Source organism: Plasmodium falciparum (assembly GCF_000002765.6).
Source record: "Plasmodium falciparum 3D7 genome assembly, chromosome: 3".
NCBI classification, from domain to species: Eukaryota; Apicomplexa; class Aconoidasida; order Haemosporida; family Plasmodiidae; genus Plasmodium; species Plasmodium falciparum.
In genome coordinates this window covers 968,628-982,500 of record NC_000521.4, presented here as the reverse complement: position 1 = coordinate 982,500, position 13,873 = coordinate 968,628, and the positions used below count along the sequence as shown (strand labels likewise).

General features: G+C 19.2%; 5 protein-coding genes across 5 annotated transcripts in view; 2 read left to right on the top strand and 3 right to left on the bottom strand.

Annotated features, from left to right (window-relative positions):
- PF3D7_0323400 (Rh5 interacting protein) overlaps window positions 1-1,795 on the top strand; it is a gene marked incomplete at both ends in the record, with an annotated part of 3,261 nt that extends 1,466 nt beyond the window's left edge. The window contains one exon of the mRNA XM_001351269.1: window positions 1-1,795. This exon is cut by the window's left edge and continues 1,466 nt beyond it. Coding sequence (XP_001351305.1) covers window positions 1-1,795 — 1,795 coding nt within the window.
- A 434-nt stretch (window positions 1,796-2,229) lies between these two features.
- Window positions 2,230-3,531, bottom strand: PF3D7_0323300 (conserved protein, unknown function; the record flags this gene model as incomplete). Its single annotated transcript, XM_001351268.1, has 1 exon — window positions 2,230-3,531. One exon carries the CDS (start codon window positions 3,529-3,531, stop codon window positions 2,230-2,232), a length of 1,302 nt encoding a protein of 433 aa, XP_001351304.1.
- A 774-nt stretch (window positions 3,532-4,305) lies between these two features.
- On the bottom strand, window positions 4,306-5,631 carry PF3D7_0323200 (conserved Plasmodium protein, unknown function; the record flags this gene model as incomplete). Its single annotated transcript, XM_001351267.2, has 1 exon — window positions 4,306-5,631. One exon carries the CDS (start codon window positions 5,629-5,631, stop codon window positions 4,306-4,308), a length of 1,326 nt encoding a protein of 441 aa, XP_001351303.2.
- A 1,075-nt stretch (window positions 5,632-6,706) lies between these two features.
- PF3D7_0323100 (conserved Plasmodium protein, unknown function) lies at window positions 6,707-11,335 on the bottom strand (the record flags this gene model as incomplete). The annotated part of the gene is made up of 1 exon (XM_001351266.1): window positions 6,707-11,335. One exon carries the CDS (start codon window positions 11,333-11,335, stop codon window positions 6,707-6,709), a length of 4,629 nt encoding a protein of 1,542 aa, XP_001351302.1.
- Window positions 11,336-13,298: 1,963 nt separating this feature from the next.
- Window positions 13,299-13,826, top strand: PF3D7_0323000 (translation machinery-associated protein 7, putative; the record flags this gene model as incomplete). The annotated part of the gene is made up of 3 exons (XM_001351265.1): window positions 13,299-13,316; window positions 13,499-13,596; window positions 13,778-13,826. The coding sequence occupies 3 exons, from the start codon at window positions 13,299-13,301 to the stop codon at window positions 13,824-13,826; spliced, it is 165 nt and encodes a 54-aa protein (XP_001351301.1).
- Window positions 13,827-13,873: the final 47 nt, after the last annotated feature.

Below are 13,873 nucleotides of genomic sequence, written 5' to 3'. Positions count from 1 at the left end.
TCATTCTAATATACCATCATTATATAATTCAAGTATTCTACCAGATATTAATAAATCTAAATTCCATTTGATTTCAAGAAATAGTCGAACCAACCAATATCCTCATAACAATATATCCATGCTAGAAATACAAAATGAAATATCCTCACACAATTCAAATCAGTTTAGTACAGATCCACACACAAATAGTAATAATATAAACAATATGAATATTAAAAAGGTAGAAATCTTCAGAAGTCGTTTTTCAAGTAAATTACAATGTCAAGGGGGAAAAATAAATATTGATAAAGCAATTTTAAAAGGTGGGGAAGGATGTAATGATTTGCTTTTGACGAATTCTTTAAAATCATATTGTAATGATTTATCAGAATGTGATATTGGTTTAATATACCATTTTGATACTTATTGTATTAATGATCAATATCTTTTTGTATCTTACAGCTGCTCCAATTTATGTAATAAATGTCATAACAATTCTACATGCTATGGGAACAGATTTAATTATGATTGTTTTTGTGATAATCCTTATATTTCAAAATATGGAAATAAATTATGTGAACGTCCAAATGATTGTGAATCTGTTTTGTGTTCACAAAATCAAGTTTGTCAAATTCTTCCAAATGATAAATTAATATGTCAATGTGAAGAAGGATATAAAAATGTTAAAGGTAAATGTGTTCCAGACAACAAATGTGATCTTTCATGCCCATCAAACAAAGTTTGTGTTATCGAAAATGGAAAACAAACATGTAAATGTTCAGAACGTTTTGTTCTAGAGAATGGTGTGTGTATATGTGCTAATGATTATAAAATGGAAGATGGTATTAATTGTATAGCCAAAAATAAATGTAAAAGAAAAGAATATGAAAATATTTGTACAAATCCAAATGAAATGTGTGCTTATAATGAAGAAACAGATATTGTAAAATGTGAATGTAAAGAACATTATTATAGATCATCAAGAGGTGAATGTATATTAAATGATTATTGTAAAGATATTAATTGTAAAGAAAATGAAGAATGTTCTATTGTAAACTTTAAACCAGAATGTGTATGTAAAGAAAATCTTAAAAAAAATAATAAAGGAGAATGTATTTATGAAAACTCCTGTTTAATTAATGAAGGGAATTGTCCAAAAGATTCAAAATGTATTTATAGAGAATATAAACCACATGAATGTGTATGTAATAAACAAGGTCATGTAGCTGTCAATGGAAAATGTGTTTTAGAAGATAAATGTGTACATAATAAAAAATGTTCAGAAAATTCTATATGTGTAAATGTAATGAATAAAGAACCAATATGTGTATGTACATATAATTATTATAAAAAAGATGGTGTATGTTTAATACAAAACCCTTGTCTAAAAGATAATGGAGGCTGCTCTAGAAATTCAGAGTGTACATTTAAATATAGTAAAATTAATTGTACATGTAAAGAAAATTATAAAAATAAAGATGATTCTTGTGTACCTAATACAAATGAGTATGATGAAAGTTTTACATTCCAATATAATGACGATGCATCTATTATTCTTGGAGCATGTGGTATGATCGAATTTTCATATATATATAACCAAATTATTTGGAAAATAAATAACTCAAAAGAATCTTACGTATTTTATTATGATTATCCAACAGCAGGTAATATAGAAGTTCAAATTAAAAATGAAATATTTCACACTATTATATATTTGAAAAAAAAAATAGGCAATAGTGTTATCTATGATGATTTCCAAGTAGATCATCAAACATGTATATATGAAAATGTATTTTATTATAGTAATCAGAATTAGTATATAATTATTTATTAATATATATTCATAAATTTATATATCTTTTTATTTAAACCAATGCATATTTCTTCATTTTAATATATACCTTTTTATTTACATCAAAATTATCTTAGCCTATTATAATAAAAATGGATTTTATTTTATTATTATTTTTCATTTTATAATCACAACTATGTAAATTTTTATCATAATAAAATAATTATATAAACATAAACATAAACATAAACATAAACATATATATATATATATATATTATAAGGAATATCCTTAAACGTATATATGTTGCAACAAAAAAAAAATCAAATACTAATATTTATATTTATATTAAAAATAATAATAATTCTAATTAGGAATAAAAAAAAAAAACAAAAAAAGACAACTCCCCCCCCTTTTGTTACACATTTATTTTAATTTATCTTATCATTCTTCTTTTTTTATAACATTGTGTCTATTATCCATGAATGTTTTTTCCATTTATCGAAAAAAAAATCTTTTAAATGCTTTTCCCTTTTACAATATTGTATTTCACTCACATGAACACCATTTACTATTAAAGGTGTACTTTCCTCCTCACAGATGTTAGAAAATTCTTCAGAATAATCAATCAAGATTTCATAATGTAAAGTTAAAGGGTTCAATCCTTTATCTACATTTATATAATATATATACGTACTAATATATATATGAATATCTTTTAATATTTTAACAAAATGTATATATTCTTCATGAATATTCATACTTGTATTATCCATTATCTGATTAGGTGTACAATGAACACTAATTTTCAATTTATGTTGTGATAATTTTTCTAATGCATTTTTTTCTATATTTATGTTATAAATATTTTTATTAAACCCTGGGTCTAAGAATATGATAGAATCAACATAAGACCAAAAAAAAGGTCCTTCATGTGATTCTCTTAACAATGAAAATAATACACTACATCCTTTACTAAATCCTATTAATACTAATTTGTTTTTTATTATATTTTTCATAAATATATTATTCTTTCTTTCTTTCGAATATATATTTTTTTCCGTCTTCAATTCGTTACCTAAATAATTAATCAATGGTTTATCACAACAAATGTAATAATAATTATTATTATTATCATTATTACTGTTATCATTATTATTATTATCATTATTATCATTATAATTATTTTCATTATTAATTATTTTATGGAAATTCCCTTCATTTAGCATATCTTTATGTAAAACCTCATTATTTAATGATAGTAATAAACACAGTAAATGTTTTATACTTTTTGCTCTTATATTACTATTAATGTATTCATTTTTAATAAAAGAGACACTTTTCTTATTTATTTTATTTTCCATATTTAATACATCATAATTATTTTCATTCTCCCTATTCAGTTCATATAGATTATTATCTAAAGGTATATCACACGGATTTAAAAAATTAGAAAATGTCGCAAAATAATTTGAAAAATCACTAGGGATAATAAACAAAATGTAATCATATAAATACCTCTGTGATAGTATCCAAAATAATGCTTCATAACTATAACAATAATTGGTACATTCACATGTTGATTGCGTTTTAAATGATGTATATACTGAATTACTAAAAAAATAAGAATAATCACCAGGAAAAAATATCACATATTTCTTTACATACTCTTCACTTGTTAAAATAGGTTCCCTATATAATATTGTGTTATATTTCTCATTATAACCACATATTTTAAAGGTACTAAAACATACAGGCATCTTATATATAACAAATATATTTATATGTTCGATAATTCATTTGTTAATAAGTTATTTGGAATGTTTTTTTTTTTATATATATATTTATAATATTAATTGGTATGTACTTTTTATATGTTTATATGTTAATAGGATTATTTCTTAACTTTTTATTTATTTTATTTTTTTTTTTTTTTACTTTTTTATTTTATTTATTTTTTTGATTTTTTTTATTCCTTAAATTAGAACACAGAAAAAAAAAAATAAAAAAAATAAAAAAAATAAAAAAAATAAACAATATTCTTGCAATTTATATAATTATAACTCAATTTTTTAATTTTAAAAAATATAATAACTTTTGTGTGTTTGAAAAGCAAAGAAATTCTCTCAAAATAGACAAAAAAAAAAAAAAAAAAAAAAAAAATTTAAATATAAAAAAAAACATTTATAAATATTATAAATATGTGGGTAATATTTCGAAATAATTTCCCTATTACAAGTGTATACAAAAAAATTAAAAAACAATCATATATAAATATAAATAAATATATATATATATATATATATATATATATAACATTATTTTTATTAATAGTTCTTAAAAAGTATTAGCCTTAATTTTTGATAAAACTAATAATATAAAATTTTTTATGATCGTAAAGGTCTACAAATTTGTATCCATTAAAAAATTATTATATATTCATATATTTATTTTGTTTATAACACATATGTATTTTTTTTTTTTTTTTTTTTTTTTTTTTTTTTTTTTTTTGAGATTTAGAAAAGCGAGTTTTCTTAAATTTCTTTCTTTAATTCAATCATTTCATTATTCAATAATAACTTTGCGTGTAGAAGAAAAAAAGAGGTATCTGAAGAATTTCGAGTAGCTGTCATTTGAATAACACCTTGTTTTTCTTTTACTTGAAAAAATATTTTACTGTTGAGATAATTTTTTTCATGTATCCCTGATATGCTTAATATTTGTACTTGTTTATGTCCTAATATATTATGAAGATGTTCATTATGTAATACAAAATTTTTAACAAAATTTAAACTAGAATACGAATTTTTATATATATAAATTCTTTTAATTGCTAACATTGTAGAAATAAAAAAAGCACATAACATAATTTGCGATAAATTTCGTTGAGTATCATTTAACGTCTTTCTCTTATTATCATATTTACAATAATAAGAATTATCCTTAACATTACCATATATTGGATATATTTCATATACATAATAAAAATTATTATTAAAAAAACTTCTTATATAAAATAAAAAGGAATTTATAACACTATTATATCCCACACTATTTATATTATTTGTTGAAGAAGGACATATAGAATCACTCTGAAGTATATCACCTTTAATGTCATCACTTTGAAGTACATCACCTTTAATATTATCATTGTTTATAATTTTTTTTTTTTTTTTCTTTACAACCATTAGATTATTTATTTTCCAAACAGATGCACCCTTTATTATATCATATATTTTTTCATTCTTATTTTTAATATCATCTGATAGTATTAAATTATTATTTTCTTTAATATTATTCTTCATTTTATTTTCATGTTCATAATTTTCTTGACTTATCTGATCTTCCATTGTAGTTGTAACAAATGAATAAAGAAATAATTTGACTTTTAAAAAATATTTTTTTATATCCTTTTTTATCAAAAATGGATTTTCCAAATATATAGAAATGTCCCGATTTTCATCATCATCATCATCATCATCATTATTATCATTATTATCATCATTATTATCATTATAATTTTTATTATTTTTTTTTTTATTTATCCTTATAGCATTTACATTTAAATATATCTTCTCATCGTTATATGAAAAGATCAGTTCACACTTTGCCCTTTCATTTGAGGAATCAATATTACCTTTTCTTCTTAATAATTTTAAATTATCACCTTTCTTGTAATTTATATATATTTTTAAAATGTTTATGGAATCATTAATATAACAATGCCTGTGCTCAAAGTTTTTAAAATACTTATAACTGAATAATATGCCACCATTTATTAATAAAAACCAAGTACTTCCTAAGCAAAACGCAAAAGGGTTATTCTTATAAAAATTTATTATCCTACTTTTTATAAACATTTTATGATCTTATTTCTAAGCATATCATTTTTAGTTATGACAAAAAAAAAAAAAAAAAAAAAAAAAAAAAAAAAAGATATATATATATATATATATATATTATTTATTTATGTATATATGTATGTAATGTGTACAATTTTGTTTATTTTTCTTAAGATTTATTTCTTTTCATATTCATTTTTTTATTTACATATTTTTAATATATATATATATATATATATATATATATATATATATATATATATATTATTATTATTATTTCATTTTAATATTTATAAATATTATAACCTCTTAAATAAAAGCATACAAACATATATTAATAATGATTTATATATTGAACATATATATATAATATATTTTATGAACTGTAAAAGGATTTACACACATATTTACATTTACATTTACTTTTTTTTTTTTTTTTTTTTTTTCCTCTCTCCTACAAAAGTATTACTCCTTAAAAAATATTGAAACCATACATTTTTTAGTTTTTCATTTTCACCTTTTTTGTATAACAGTTCAAAAGATCAAAAAAAAAAAAGAAAAAAAAAAAAAAAAAAATTAATATAAAATTATAAAACAAATAAATATTAATATAATGAAATATATATATATATATATATTTATTTAACTTAATTATCAAATGTTTAAAAAATAAAAGGATCACATAAAAATTATAAAATTGAGGTTCTTATATATTTATTCAGCACATATTATAAATAAAATGAGAAAGACTTAAACATATATAAAATATATAATAAACACAAATATATATATATATATATATATATATATATATATATATATATTTATTTATTTTTTGAATCATTCTTGTAATATATAAAATAATATGTTTCCTTCTCATGTTAATAATTCTTATGTGTATTTTTATATGTGTGAGAATATGTACAAAACTTTTATACATTACTTTTATAATTTTTTGATCATAATATACAATTTTTTGCATATTCTTTTTATAAAAACAACAAATATATGCATATATATATATATATATATATATATATATCTTATCATATCTTATCAGACCTTATCACATATTATCGTGTACTTATATTCCCTATCGACGATAATAAAATAAGGATGTAAATACGGTTATTATAAAAAAGATTAAAAAGAAATGAACATATGGGGAATTATGCATAGACATTTTAAGAAGATAAAAAATGTGTTCAAAATTTTTCTTTTTATTATTTTCTTTTATATGTGATGAAGGGTTATTAATTTTTGCCTTTTTACATGACACATCATTTTTTATAACATTACTACTATTTTGAATAATATATTTGTAAATGGGTGGTATGATAGCTCTAGCTTTATTACTAATATTACTGTTATTATTTTTATGATTATTCTTGTAGCTATAGTTTCTTTTGATTTTATTGTTTGTCTTCATTTTCATCTTGTTACTTGTAAAATGATTAAATGATAAAGAGGTTTTATGTTTTCTTAAAAAATTCATATAAATATATTTTTTATTTTTCTTTTTATTACATTTATGTAAATATAATAACATTACATGTCTAGTCATTTTGTGAAATATCTTTTCACATTTTTTTCTTTCTTTTTCTTTTCTTCTTTTATAAATAATAACTTCTTTTTTACTTCTAACATGTACATATTTAACAGTATACCAAATTTTTTGAGATGCCATTTGGTACTTTTTACATATCCCTTCATAATTTATAATAAAATCATAAAGTACATATTTGAAAAAATGTTCCACAAGTAAATGTTTTTTCAAAATATTATTATTTAAATCTAAATTATTACATAAAATGGAATATGGATAATATAAATAAATATTATTATCTTTACAACAATTATTATTAAAGTATAAATCGTTCCTTTCTTTATCTTTTCCTTTTTCATCATTTAATATATGATCGATATATTTATCATACGTTTTCATCTTGCTTAATTCAATTTTCATATTATACGAATTATTGAAATTAATATTATTACTACTGATATTAATATTTATATTATTATTATTATTATTAATTTCTAAATCGCTCATATATTTACTATTATCAACTTCAAAACCATTAAAACTACTAACACTCTCATTATCTCTATTATTATTATTATTATTATTATTATCATTATTGTTATTGTTTTTTTTGTTCTTATTATATTTTTCTTCCCTCAATATATTATAATAAGCACTATTACAATCACTATTATTAACACAATCATTAGATACATTATTCCTTATATTATTATCACTATTTAAAGTATTTTTCTTATATGCTTCCTTTATTTTTATTTCGTTTTTATTATTATTATTATTATTTAAGGGTGTTACATTCCCCATGACACCAAAAAAGGTATCTTCCGTAGATATATCCTTCAATTCATAATTTTGTATATTATTATATTCTCCATTTTTATAATTATAAAAATTCAAAATAGACTTCTCTACTGTCCTATTTTTCAATTCCTCTTGTTTGGTTTCATAATCAAAATGATGAAGAATGAAAGGATAACTATATATGGGTGAAAATGGGGGAAAGGAAATTTTGTTTTTTATTTTGTTTAGAAAGGTATCAAAAGGAATCTTATAATTCATATAATAATATGTTTTCTTTATAATATTTTCAACATTTATATCTTTCCATTTCATATTTTGAAATATATAATGTGTTTCTGAATATAAATTATTATATCCTTGATCCTTTCTTTTTTTATTAGCTATATTTAATAATTCTTCCTTTTTATATAATATGATGGCACTCGTAAAATATATTATAAATATACCATTGTTTGATAATAATGTATCAAAAATTCGAGCTAATTTATCAAACTCTGTTAACACATGAGAATAATATGTAACCACCCAACTTAAACAAAAGAAAAATTCGGTACCACTTAATTTCAAAGAACTATTTCTTGCATTTTTCTCATTACTATTCTTTTTATAATTCCTATTATTATATTTCATATTTTCACCTTCTTGCTCTTTCTGTAATAAACAAAAAACATTATATACATCTATATCTAAATATTTTAATAATAAACCGATACTTTTAAATGTATTTTTAATAGATATATCTAATGATAACGTTAAATAATCAATCATATAAAATAATAAAAATCGTTCACATAATAAATATACTATATATTCTTTTTTCTTCTTCTTCTTTTTATATTTTATATATTTATTTAAATTTATATTCTTAAGTAAACATATTTTTTCAATATATTCTTCTTCCATTAAAAACATATTATTAATATTATCTTCAAATATATCATACATACAAATATTTCCTTTTTTTTTAATTAATGAACAATTATTATGTATATTATCGTTTGAATGCATATCGACAATATTACTATCTCCTTTCTTAAAATAATTTTCGAACTCTTCAAAATTTTCAAAATTTATAAAATTCGTTTCTATTACTTCTGATACGTTATTATAATTATAATTATTATTACTACTACTATTACTGTTACTATTATTACTATTATTTTTATTATTGCCATGTAGCCTCTCAACATTTTGCACGTTTCTACTTCTTCCTTCCAACATAATATTATTAACATCATCATTAATGTGAGTACATATCTTATCATTCACACGATCAACAACAGATGACGTATCATAATCCACCCCCTTTTTTTTAAACAAACTAAATTTTTTTATATATACATCTTCTGATAAAACATCAGAAGAAGAATTATCAAAAACAAAAGGCACTCCTTTTTTCCCTATCTCCCGCTTTCTCCTTTTAGAATATATACAATGACATATTTTATTAACAACATATCGTGATATAAAATGTTCTAAGAATACATATTTTTTATATCTTAAAAAAAATTTATGAAAATATAAAGTTATAAAAACTAAACAAACATCATGTACTCCTTGAGCATAATATATTTTATTAGAATGCTTATATAATATACTACATATAATATTTTTTAATATATATTGATATGTCTTTTTTATTTCATATATAATAGATTTATGAACATTCCATGTATTTACACTTCTTTTTACATCTTTCTTAACTTGTATCCTATCATTCTCATCTAATAAAACACTATCGATTATCCATCTTCTTATATCTGAATTCATATTATAATTATTTTTTATATTATATTGTAAATATGTTAAAATGTTACTTTTCTCTTCTTTTAATTTATCTTTTCTTATAATATAATCTACTATATATAAATCTATTTCTAATAAATTCTTATAAATTATTTTTAATAATTTTATTAAAAACTTCCTATTCTTCTTCTTATCAAAATTTTCTTTATCTTTATCAATACTTAAGATCGAATGTACAATTCTTTTCGTCTCTTTCTTAATGCATTTCTTTGCTTTTTTATTTTCATCATACAAACATTTAGATCTCCTCCTTATATTTCTTTTACTTTTTTTATAAAAAAATAACACATTTGAAAATAAAGATTTTTCTCTTTTACCATAATAATTCTCCGAACAATTTATATGTTCACATGCTCCAAGTTCGTATGAATTACGAGCTGAGAAAAAATGCAGTGGGCATCTTTTTCCTCCCCTTCCTCTTTTTTTATTTATTCTTCTTTCTCCTCTTCCCGATTTTTCATCGTCACCTTTTGATTTTATGAGACCCATCTGATCGTTAACGCTCTTATTAAGATTATCTGAAAAGTTGGAAACATTGGAACACACAGACGAAGAAAGAGGAGAGTTAGATGAAGAAGACAAAACGGATGATGTGGACGGATATAAAGAATAATCCGAAGAATTAAGTGAATTGTGGGATATCGATTCAAAGGATAAAGCAGAGTGTACATTATATGAACTATGTGAAGAAACAGAAATAACTGAAGAATTAGAAGAACATGAATAGTTTGAATTATTAATATAAGATGCATCATCATCTAGACCATTATCATTATGATTATTATCAAAACTATCATTATTATCATCATTATAATTATTATTACCATCCGTATTATTTTTCCTTAAAACATGTTTCCTCCTATTATTTTTTTTTCCTATTTTTTTCTTTTTATTTATCCTTTCCCTTTCTTTCATTTTCTCATTTTTCCCAACGTGAAAATAATTATAATTATTATCATGCTTATATTGATTGTCTTTTTTTTTTTTCCATTTTAATTTAAAATATGTTATGGAATTATCATGATATTTAAATTTTTTCTTTTGATTTCTACATAATATAGATATTGGATGTTCATTATAATTTTTCTCTTTCGATATATTTATATTAAATCCTAATAATAATAACCACACCTTCTGTCGTAATTTATTATTTTGAAAACCTCCTTCAGAAAAAGAAAAGAATTTTATTAACTCATATAATTTTTTTTTTTCATGTGTTGACACATTTTCATATATTCTTAAAATTTTTTTTAAGTTTCTTAATTTCTCATCATTCTTATCTTCACCTTTATCAAAATAATCTTTATATACTGTTACATTATTAAGTAAACATAATTTTTCATCCTCTTTCCTTTTTCTTAATATATTATGTTTTGAAATATATGTATGATTATTCTTTTTTCGTATAACTAATTTGTTCTTCTCATATAATTCCGTGTCACTTAAATTCTTGTCTCTGTTAATAGAATACTTTAATTTTTTTTTTTTTTTTTTTTTATACAAATTATCAAAATCTAAACAGCTATAATAGCCTTTTTCCCTTTCTTTCTTTTTTAAAGGATCTTTCATATTATTATTTTAAAAGATTTATGATCATTCCATTTATAATAACATAATAAATTAAATGGACTTTAAACGATAAATATAAAATGATAAATTTGTACACAAAAAAAAAAAAAATAATAAAAAAAAAATAAAAAATATATATATATATTTATTTATTTATATATGATATAATACAAATGAAAATTTTCTATTGCAATATATATCAATTTAATATTACTATAGTAAAATTAGGAAACAATAAAATGTAGATATATTATTTTGATATATATATATATATATATATATTTATATATTTATTTATTTTACCATATATAAAATATATAATATATATAAAAATAAAAGAGCGAAATGAATCTACAAAATTATTCTTCTCTCTTTTCATAACTTAATGCTTAAAATGAATTAGATTTTTTCTTTGAGAAAAAATATATAAATAGGTAATAATACATATATCATAAATATATATTAAAAAGTTGTGTATTCAAAAAATATATATATAGAATAAGGTTTATGTATATTTATTTATTATATTATATTTTATTTATAATAAAAAATTTCACATAATTAACAAATACACACACACACACACACAAAAAAAAAAAAAAAAAAAATCATTAACAACAAATATCTTTTATATAATCTTAAGGAAATATATCTGCATAAAATACATACACATAAAAATATATTCATATATATATATATATATATATAAATATATTTTATTTTTATAATTATATTATATATCATCAAACATACTTAATTAAAAATTTTTTCTTATGTTCAAATAATTCATATATAAATACATACATGTATATATATATATATATATACATATATTATATATATTCTTCATTTCTTGTCTAATGTAAAACAAGAAAAAAAAAAAATTTACATAAAACTATAACAAAAACTGTTAAATATCCCTTTTATAATTATACAATTATGTATATATATATTTTTTTTTTATAAAATTTTTCATTCATAATAATTTATATTTAAGCTTAAATCTTATCCTTATGTATTGATAAAATCTTACAAATATTATTATATATATATATGTAGTTATACGTATGTTAAAACAATATATATATACACTAACATGTAATAAAAACTATATTATATATATATATATATATATATATATATATATATATGTGTATTCTTTTAAAATTTTTATAATACATATATAATCTTATGTTTAAGAATTATTACTAGAATAAAATTTTAAGAATTTTTATAATATATAAAATTATATTTTTTTTATATATATACTACATATAAATATACAGAATTGTGGATATTTATAATTTATTTGAATATTGCATTATATAAACATATAAATATGTATTTTATATATATATATATATTATTATATCTTTTTGTTTTTTTCAATGATATAACCTTTTTATGATACTTCAAAAAAAAAAAAAATAATAATAATACAATTTTGTAGGAAAAGATATTAAAAAAAAAAAAAAAAAAAAAAAAGAAAAGGAAAGAAAAAGAAATATATTTTTTTTACATGTTATATGTATAATATATGTACAAATATTACAAAATATATTTGTGTATATACTATATAATTTCATTATTTAAATAGATTTTTTATATACTCATATATTATATATTTATTAATATATATATATATATATACATAATATATATATTCTTTTCACTTCTTGTTTCCTTCCTAATACCTAAGAAAAAATATATGTATATATGAAAAAAAAAATTTTAATTATACATTTAAATTTTTTTTTTTTTTTTTTTTTTTTCTCATTTATGCTTTTTATTATTATTGTTATTACATTCTTTTAGTTATAATAATTTTTTAAAATAAATATATAATTTAATAATAATAAAAAAAAAAAAAAAAAGGTACATTCAATTACCTTTCAGTATTAATATAAAAATATATTTTTTAAGAAATATATATAAATATATATTTACTAATAACATCTTAAAAATGCCTTTGAACACACAGGTTAATATATATATTTTGTTGTATATTATTATTATAACAGATTTTTAAAAAAAGAAAAATATAAAATAAGAAGAATTTTTATATATATGGAATGTTTCTACTTATCCATATGGAAAATTAACTACCTCAAAATAATTCTAGATTCATATTTTTTTTTTTTTTTTTTTTTTTTTTCTTTAAAGGGAGGAAAAAAAAAACCTTTAAAAGCTGCAAAGAAAGGACCAGTCGAACTAACAGAGGAAGATATTGCTTTTAAAAAAGAAATGGCAGAAAAAAAAAAGTATATTAAAATTTTAAATATTATATATATGTACATATGTATGTATGTCTGTACATTCTGATGAAAAATCTACAATATGTTAATTTCTATATTTTGTATGTTTTTCTTTTTTATTGAAATATTTATTATTGTTCTTATTTTATTTATAAATAAATTTATTTGTTGATTTTTTTCTGTACAGAGCTGAAGAGGAAGCTAAGCAAAAATTGTTGAAAGCTAAGAAAAAGTAAAAAGATGCTTTTAAGTTTACTAATATAATATTATTTTATATGTCATA